Genomic DNA, 9,470 nt, shown 5'->3' with positions numbered 1-9,470 from the left:
ACTTCCTGCAGAACAATTATATTGAAACCAAAGTAAAAATAAATAGCGAATACGCGTGGATCTGTTAATATTTAAACAAATAATTTTAGATTAACGTTCATATTTATAGGTTTATGTAAACGGTTGTTCCAACAATCACTTCATGCAGTTCCTACTCCACGTTTTTGCAGATAACTGATTAAGTGTTGACAGTATATAACCGTGGCCTCCTACATTTTACAATGCTTCCCGATTATATGGCCCCCAGCACTCTTCCATTCAGAATAGATTACAGTTATCTTTAAGAGGCTGATACAAGCTCATTTAAACCCGGCGTGTTTCAGCAGTGGCGCCATCCTAACCATCCATCGTGCTGCCGACTTAGAATCTTCATCACGGATATTCTCAGCTCTTTGATTTGGAAAGACCTCAGTATAATTTATTTTATCTGCCGAGAGTTGTTCTAACGGCAGGTGCCCATTACGGCGCCAACGGGTGGAATTATTGAACAGTAAGAGAGTTATAGCGTTTTTAAAGACCTTTTCTTCAAAGTGATTCCTATATCCAAATCTGACATTCAAAATAATAATGTATGTTATGATGCGAAATTCCCAATGTTTAAAAGGTTTGGCGATTACTACAAGGTTGAACAGATGACCTCGCCTCGTGTACAATCCTAATACTGCATTATATTAATCACTCGCAACAAACAGAACTCGATATCCATCTTTCATAATTATACACCAGTCGAGACTCCAGGTGACTAATACAAAAATCGTGCGTCAAAAAAAGTTGGCAACTGGAAATTCATATGCATCGGCTGCTGTGTAAACGAGGTTTACTTGATAAAGAATTGTGTAGGAAGGAACTGCAGATGCTGGTTTACGTCGAAGAGAGACACAAAATCCTGGAGTAACTCAGCGGGACAGGCAGCATCTCTGGAGGGAAGGAATGGGTGATGTTTCGGGTCGAGATTCTGAAGAAGGGTCTCACCTGAAACGTCACCCATTCCTTCTCTCCAGAGATGCTGCCTGTCCCGCTGAGTTACACCAGCGTTTTGTGTCCATCTTCGATAAAGTATTCGATGGGTATTGGGAAGGCTCATTACTTGGCAATAGTCCAGCTGCTCTTACAGTAACCATTTTTTTGAGTTCTTCATTATTTTCAATAACCTTCTGGGTGCTATGGCTTCTCGAATGACTGAATTGAAATCGATTGAACACGCCACCTATATAGCTGCACTATCAAGTAGAAAATCTATGGAATGGGGGAAGTCAGTGAAATTACAACGAGCTAAAATAGTTTATATAATTTCGCTTGTAAGAAATTACAATTTCACCGACATTAAAATCTTGTTCTCTATGACAAAGAGTAATAATGCCAGGGATATGTGTTTCAAATCAATCTTCCGATCCGCGATCTATCGTGTCCGGCAGTTGTGGCACTTCTGAACTTGCCCTGCTGTATTTCGCTCGAATTACACGCGCGAACGAGGAACAGCCACAACAAATTGATTTTGTTTTTACCCCACTGAAATGTGGAATGAAAAAACCCCACCTCTGTCATCACAAGACGAGCAATGAGCTCACAAGCAATTGTGTTCCAAACTATTAGTTGAGTCATTAAACTAATGAAGTGATTTGATTACGCTTATCAATGTATTGTCTAATATAATATAATCACTATTGAAGGCACCCAATGAGACTAACAGCCATCTGTGATAATCACCAGATTAGGCAGTTACTATTAATCGCATCAAAGTAGAAACAATGGCTGAGTTAAAATAATTTCGTCGCTTTAAATGAGTCCGAACACGACGGTGCAATGCTGAACAAGATTAGTTTTAGACTTTAAGTTGCTTGCTTTCTTATGATGCATGTTACAAGTGGACTACAATTGACAAGATGATCCGTGATTATGACAATATAAAAGCCTGCATTATTAGTCAATTAATTTGTTATTATAAACGTTTAAGTAATAATTTTAAAAGAGAAAAAAGATCAGTAACACAACAATTGTTATGTCACCCCCCCCCCCCCCCCCCCCCCCCCCCCCCCCCCCCCCCCCCGTTGATACCTGCCTCATTTTTCTACTGCCCTGCCTTCAGTCTTACACTGTAAAGCATATGCTTGATATGTTGGAAGAGAAAAAATTGAGTCATGTCCACTAAATCATCCAATTCATATCTCGTAGGAAGGAACGGCAAACCGGAAAGACACAAAAAACTGGAGTAACTCAGCTGGACAGGCAGCATCTCTGAGGAGGGGGAATGGGTGACGTTTCGGGTCGAGACCCTTCTTCAGACCAAAGACATTCCGCTCTAGTATCTTTGCTTCAGACTCAATTCGGAGTCAGAATCCAGAGTTTGAAGATGTGGCTCGACCTGAAACGTCACCCATTCCATCTATCTAGAGAAGATGCCTGCTGAGTTACTCCAGCATTTTGTGTCTATTTTCCCATTAACATCTCCTTCGAGCAAGCATGCACTAAGCTATTTGCTGTAAAGTTCTTTTCCATTTTAAACAAAGCCAACAGTCTAATTATGTAGCTGTTTCATTTGCTCTTGCTCAAAATCATCACCAATTATAAAATGGGATGGCATAATAGAAAATCAGAATCCATTTGGGCAGAACCGAGGCAATATTTGAAATTGATTTGATTTGCACGTTTGACCTATTTTTTTTTTTATCGTGGTTCGGCCAATATATTGTAAAATAAATGATACAAATAAACCAAACAATTTTTAATCGGAAAATAACACGTCTCACATTTAATCGTTGTCAATTTTTACCGAGTAATATTCGACGCGATTCTTTTGTGTTATATAAAAGGTGATTTGCGTTTTCAGATTCCTTGCTTGGAATAAGCAAATACGGGAAAAAAAATCTATGTTTTGGCGTTAAAACGACTTAATTATACACAAGGTAATTTCACAGCCATTCCTGTAATACACAATCCCCTTGATGTATTGCTATCCATTAATGGAGAAGTGCGAACACTGATTTAAAATGTGGATTGGTCTGTGGATGTCTCGGTCCCTAAACCAATTTGTTACAAGTAGCCGCAAGAGCTGAATGTGAACGTGACAACAATCCTTGAAAAATCCTCATGGTCAACAGCAAGCAAAGCTGATCCGAGGCTTGTTTCTGACACGACAAATTCATTTCCCTTGTTAGATGCAATAATTCGCCCTAATAAATAACGAAATATAATTTGTATTACAACTTCGAGAATTTTAAAAGCAATCATTTCTTCCATTGTTATCTTTTATTTAATTATAAATGGAAGAAATCATTGTTTTTAAAAGGTAAATTGGGAATAAATAATTATTTTTCATTTCTAGTTTTTAATCAAAGTTTTGGAATAGTTTCCTCTGTCAGAGTTGTACTTTGTTTATTTTAATAAACTTCCTGTGGTTTCAAAATGAATCTTGGCTGGGTTTGTTAAGGTATTTGGATTGAAAATTAATATCCCCGCAGTTTAAACCAATTCAGATCTTGACGAAGGATCCTTTTCCGTAGACGGCGATTTATTCACAACAGCCGCTCGTGTAAACACCGGGCGCCATTTGGAGCGGTAACGGATGCTCTACACACAGTACCGTGCACACCGGTGAGCTGGAGGCCTATTTAGTGTCCTCGAAACGTGACTGATTTGGAGATGAGATATTCTCCAGGAATTAATACACTAGTGAAAGTTACAAATGTTTCCTATTTAATATCATCATGGACAGCACTAAGAATGAATGAATAATCGCGGTGCACGTGGTGTGTCTACTGCATGGAGTTGTACTGCAGACTCTATGGTTGTGTGCAGGGCTCTCTCTCTCTCTGTGCCTGTTGCAGCTTTACCTGGCTGGGACACTCCGCTCACCTCGCCACTCTGCAGTGTCAAGGTTGGAACGGGTCAGCGCGGCTGCGCTCCTACAGCAAGGGGCGGTCAGTCAGTCAGTCAGTAAGTTGCCAATCACCCTGCGGCTCGGCTAATGAAGGCAGATTGACACAGGGCCCGGGCCCGCCCCCTGCGCTTAGAAATCACTGGCTCGCCGGAGTTTTGATAAGTTCAAGGAAGTTGATAGTGGGAATATCCCGGGCGCTCCAGCAGTTCCGACTTGCAACTAGCGTGCTCAGGAACGCTACCTCCCTCCCTCCCTCCCTCCCATTGAGAAGTGGCCAGCGGCCGTCATGCAATACCAGCACCCCGGCCCCTCCGCCATGAGTGTGAACCTGCCGCTGTACGCGCCCACCCCGATGCAAGCGGTGCATCCAACACCCTTCTACATCGACGACATCTTGGGTCGCAACGGGACTTCTCACGTCGCCCCAGTCACCCTCGGACCGGCCCTGCCGTCCCCTAATTCCTCCTTCACCACCATAGCTTCCCCATACCGGACTCCAATCTACGAGCCGACTCCAATCCACGCCGCCTTTCACCATCCAGCCTTGGCACCGTACGGCAGCAACGCCTTCTCCGGACCCTTGTACCCCTTTAGCAGGACGGTGAACGACTACACGCACGCATTCCTCAGACAAGACACCCTGGGTAAGAACCACTTTAGTTCTGATCGCCTCTCGTCGCCGTGCTTATGATGTGCATTAGAATCGATGCAGCTTTAGACAAACCCCAACAAGACTCTGCAGCAGCAATGGGTCATTTCCTATTTCGTTTTTACTGTATTGAGATACTACTGTCATAGGGCACGTTCATTTTACTGCTTCAGCTCATCTGAATTTTCAGGGATTCAAAAGAAAGACACAATCTGGACAATCGAACAATCTGAGGAGAAAATGTCAATGACTCAATTTGACAACTCCACTGGCCAGCTCATTCAAACACGCAATACTTTGTGGAATTATAAGTTCGAGTCTGGTGTCTTGTACACATCGTCCCGTGATGTGATTACAGATTTTAATGTTTTCGTTGGCATAAAACATATTGTTTCTGCCTCGAGTAACAACCAATATCCGAATACTGTTTTTTAGGCAAAGAATCGAAAACGAAAGAGCTATATTGGTATTTTATTGTTTTACATAAACATTTTTTTGCCAACAAACCTCCCGTGGGAGATGTAGATTGTCAGAAATGTTCACTGAACCTAAGAACGGCCGAGAATATTTGACTTACTTTTCCAGTTATTGTCAAGTCTTATTTTTAAATTAGCCTTTAAATAATAAAGTATATAGCCCGTCAATGTGGAGAGGGTCTGCTTTAAAAAAAATCATTTAACTGATGGTCCGCTGTGTTGAAATTGCACCCTTGAACTAGTTTAACACACAGCATGTGCTCGAAAGGCTGACCTTTTTCCGTTCATACAGGAAATCTTGAGTTCTCGATAGGAGTAAATCTGGTTACAAAGCTGTTAAATGTTTTCCTCTCAGTCCGAAGCAGACTCTTCCCCGGGAGTAGTGCACATTGCTGATTATTTTATCGACATCCTCAATACAGACATATACAGGAAACACTCGAGTTCTGATAGCCGGGATACGTTTTTCTGATATTGTTCATTTCCTCTGTGCGGGGTATGAGTTTATGGCAGCTAAAATAACCAGTTGCTTCCTATTTTTTGTGGCTGTTTTTGCAGCAATTGAAGTGGAGACTGACGCAAGCGAAAATCGCGGAAAATAACAGCTCCGTTGAATTTAGAAAAATTCCGCTGTGTCTTGAATGTTGTTGAAGTCAGCCTTGAGACGTGCATTAGTTTAACACTCTAGATGTAGGGATTATTGTGAACAGAAAAATATACTTTGGTAATTAGATGGCTATTGGGTAAAGAAGGCATAATAACAAATAAATGCAAAATAATCTGATTCACAGATAGCATCATATTGTGAAGTTGCAACACTTTCTAGTTTACATTCAATCGGACGATATTCGACAACACTAGGTAGGCAATAAATGGCCAAACTCGTCTTTGCACAGAACCCTTTGAATGCACTTCATGTTTACAAAAATGAACTGCTACATAGAAACCGTAAGTGGCCTTTCTCGGTTTCCTTAACTCATTTATGTCAAGAAGCAGAAGGAAATAACAGCCCTTTAACAAGATAGACCAACAGGAAACAGATTGACGGAAATGTTGCCATGGTCCTGAATTTGTAGATTTCACACAACCCTCTTGGTTTGTATGAAATCAATGTTGCATTGTGAGACAGAAAAAGAGACCCCGGTTCATTTTTCCGGGTCCTTGTCCCAAATTTGCTGAGTTTTATTCCCCTGATACTCCAACCAATGACAACACCAATAAACCAGGACAAATTTAACATGATGCTATTAGGAAATAGATCAAGTTGTTTTAGATTTAACCCTCTGGATTCTATATAGATTTATTTTTTGATCCAAGTTTTTTTTAATGTCGATCTTTTATTTGATATCACAGATGCAATATATTAAGGCGGCCTGATTGTATGACCATGAACTGCTGAAATAGGATTCAAATGTGATTTAACTTCATTTATATAATTATAACTGGGCGAGATGATCCAAGTTTGTCATTCCCATTGTTTTGCTTGATTTCTCTAATAGGAAAGCCCTTGATATGGAGTCATTTTATTCAAAGGCCGCCGCACAAAAGGAAGGGAGGACAAGTTCGATTCTCAAACGATCAGACTATTGAACTGGAAAAGAAATTTGAGACCCAGAAGTATCTTTCACCCCCTGAACGCAAAAGACTTGCCAAAATGTTGCAACTCAGTGAGAGACAGGTACAAGAAAACCACATTGTGAACAATTGAATAAATAATGTTTAAATAGTCTCCATACCTGTAGATTTTTTTCCCACCTATGCAAATAAAACTGCACCAGGAATATATATGGTCGACCCCACCAGTATAAATATTTTAATAACGAACCTATCTAATGATGGTAGATTTAATATTTACAAATTTAAACTGTGATTTTAACATGTCACACAAAAACATAACTATGATGATTTAGATTAAAGTTTTAGAATGCTTTACTGATTTTTGTTGTTGTTGCTAACTATCTGACCCGACTGATTTTTCTTCGCGTTTCAATTGAAGGGTATTTATTTATCTCACATAGTTAATGTTCTTCCTTTCCCGTTCTTGCCTCTGGGTTAACTCTCGATTAAAAAGACAGACCATTTAAAACACGCTCCACTTTTTGGGCCTTAAAACGGGTGATGACATTTTTGTTTGCAAACAATCCCATCAGAAATCTTTGCAATACTTTTTTTTGTACTGAAACTTTAAGGATGATTTTTTTTTTCCCCCCGCAGGTGAAGACTTGGTTTCAGAACCGTCGTGCCAAGTGGCGGCGATTGAAACAGGTAGGAACATTCTGCTGCCATCTAATCTCCGTGGAGCCCGACGCTTCCCGTTGTTATGGAAATGAATGTACAAACGAGAGACGCTAAATGCCAGAGCCTATTATATTTTGTGTGCGAAAGTAATTTGAAAGGTTATTTAACCTCTTTACCTTGATTGAAAAAACAAATAGTCATGTTGGAATTCAGGATGAACCACTGGAGCTGCACAAATGTTAAAAGCTTCTAATGTAGTTCCTATATCAATTAATTTGGACTTTTCGCGCCCTCCCCATTAGGAATCTCTTATTTTTTCAGCTACCCCATATGTTGTTTGTGCAATTGATACTTATCGACCAAGTTGCCAAATTATCCACGCAGTTCAAAGAATATTTACTGCTCCATCGCTGGAGATTATTAAACGCATTTATTGAACTATTGGCAAGGAATACGTAATACACTGAGCAAATGAAGCGTATTAGTCTTTTAAAATTATGCTTCTGCTAACGATTTAAACTGGGCCCAGAGCATAGCAGCCCAGGCAAGTACAGGAACTGTAGGAAGTTTCATCATCGTGTGATCGTTGTCATTCGGTGGCTGCTAATCCATTCAATGAGATATTTCCTTCATCAGCAGTTAGACATATGTTTTGCTTCAGAAGGAAGTCAGGTCAACGTGGTTGCTTCTTTCAGAAGGAGATACTCACAGTTTTGTCTAATTAAAACCATCTTGTCTTACAATTCATTTTCAGGATCTTTAATATTTCCAAATGACTTTTATTTTAAAATAAAGATGACGAACATTAATAGTTAAACTAAAACTGGACAACCCTACTGGCTAGTCCGTGGACTCTTGATTCTCTGCGGGTTGCAGAATTTGATTTCAATATTAAAACGAAAAGTAATCTAGTAGCAATTAAGGTGGGCGGGTGGGGGTGCATATTGGCAACATACGATAAAGCAGATTGGAGTTCTAGCGAATTCTCCGTTTATTTATAGAATAATAAAATATAGCTCAGGCCATTTAAACATGACAAAGCACGAGTTTACAACCACAGGTGTTCCTGCCGCGGCGAGTTCGTGGTCTTGTATATATTTCGCCTCCTACTTTTTGAGGTAATAATAGGAAAAGCATTTTTTTTTTTACACACACAGGAAAACCCTCAAGGAACCAAAAGAGAAGAATCGGACAATTCGGATCAATCCATCGAAAGCCAATGTGAGAAGGGCCGGGAGAGACGCCTGAGCCCCGATCAGAATAAAGCAATTTTACTCAACGGGTCCCATTGTTCGACGCCCCCAGCTTTTCGGCAAAATGAATCCGAAGTGTCGGAGGATAGCGACGAAGAAGTGAACATCGACGACGATAGAAGTACTTATCCTGTAAATGCACAATAAAACCTATAGGGACACAACTCGGTTGGCGAATGGAAGGATAGTGGTTTATCCTTGCACTTTACTGGGAAGCGGACTGGTAGGTAGGATCTATTTCCTAAAGCCACGAGAATGTACAACGCGCCAACCCCCAGAACCTTTTTAAAGAAAGGATAGAATTGGGTCAATGTTCAATGAACGGCCCCATATGCTATTGGCCTTTAAACGAGATTGGATGAAGGGTTGTGTTTGACTCAGAATAGCAAGTGGTTATTATATTTATGTACAGGAAGTAATTTTTGAAATTGGAATATTTTAATACTTGTGTATAGAACGTGCCTTTGTAATATTCCATTTTATATGAAAGTTGTGAGAATAAGCAAAGAGTGGAGTAAGTTATACAACCACACAAGGCTGTGGCAACCTTGTATCTGACCGGTAGCTTTCAGTAAATCTTGGTCCCTCCTTATATACCTCATATCCCACAAGTATTCTGTAGATTATAATTTGTAAATACATGTTTGGTTGAAACGCATTAATAAATGCAGAAAGTAACACAAAATATTCATCCATTCTAATGTGTACTTTATTATCACAAATATACATATTTACTATTTTTTGTGTCAATCACCAGAAATACATTTGGTCTTATGTTTCTGATACGTTGCAGAAAACCGATTATGTATATTATGCAGTCTTCACATTTTGTTCACACACTCGGCCTATTTGTTGATCGATGTACAGATACACATAGAGAGAGCCCACAGTATATTTAATGAAATAAGTGGGAAGGTAGCATTGAATGGAAAGTTTATGAACAAACATGCACATTCAGAATTTTAGTAGGCCCACAT

General features: G+C 39.9%; 1 protein-coding gene across 1 annotated transcript; it reads left to right on the top strand.

The window, feature by feature from the left end:
• Positions 1–4,050: 4,050 nt before the first annotated feature.
• hhex (hematopoietically expressed homeobox) lies at positions 4,051–9,178 on the top strand. Its single transcript, XM_055646616.1, has 4 exons — positions 4,051–4,521; positions 6,502–6,680; positions 7,217–7,267; positions 8,398–9,178. Exons 1-4 carry the CDS (start codon positions 4,164–4,166, stop codon positions 8,638–8,640), a joined length of 831 nt encoding a protein of 276 aa, XP_055502591.1. The 5' UTR covers positions 4,051–4,163; the 3' UTR covers positions 8,641–9,178.
• Positions 9,179–9,470: the final 292 nt, after the last annotated feature.

Source organism: Leucoraja erinacea, chromosome 15 (assembly GCF_028641065.1).
Source record: "Leucoraja erinacea ecotype New England chromosome 15, Leri_hhj_1, whole genome shotgun sequence".
NCBI lineage: Eukaryota > Metazoa > Chordata > Chondrichthyes > Rajiformes > Rajidae > Leucoraja > Leucoraja erinaceus.
Note: the sequence above shows the minus strand (reverse complement) of the source record. Positions and strands in the feature narration are given on the sequence as shown.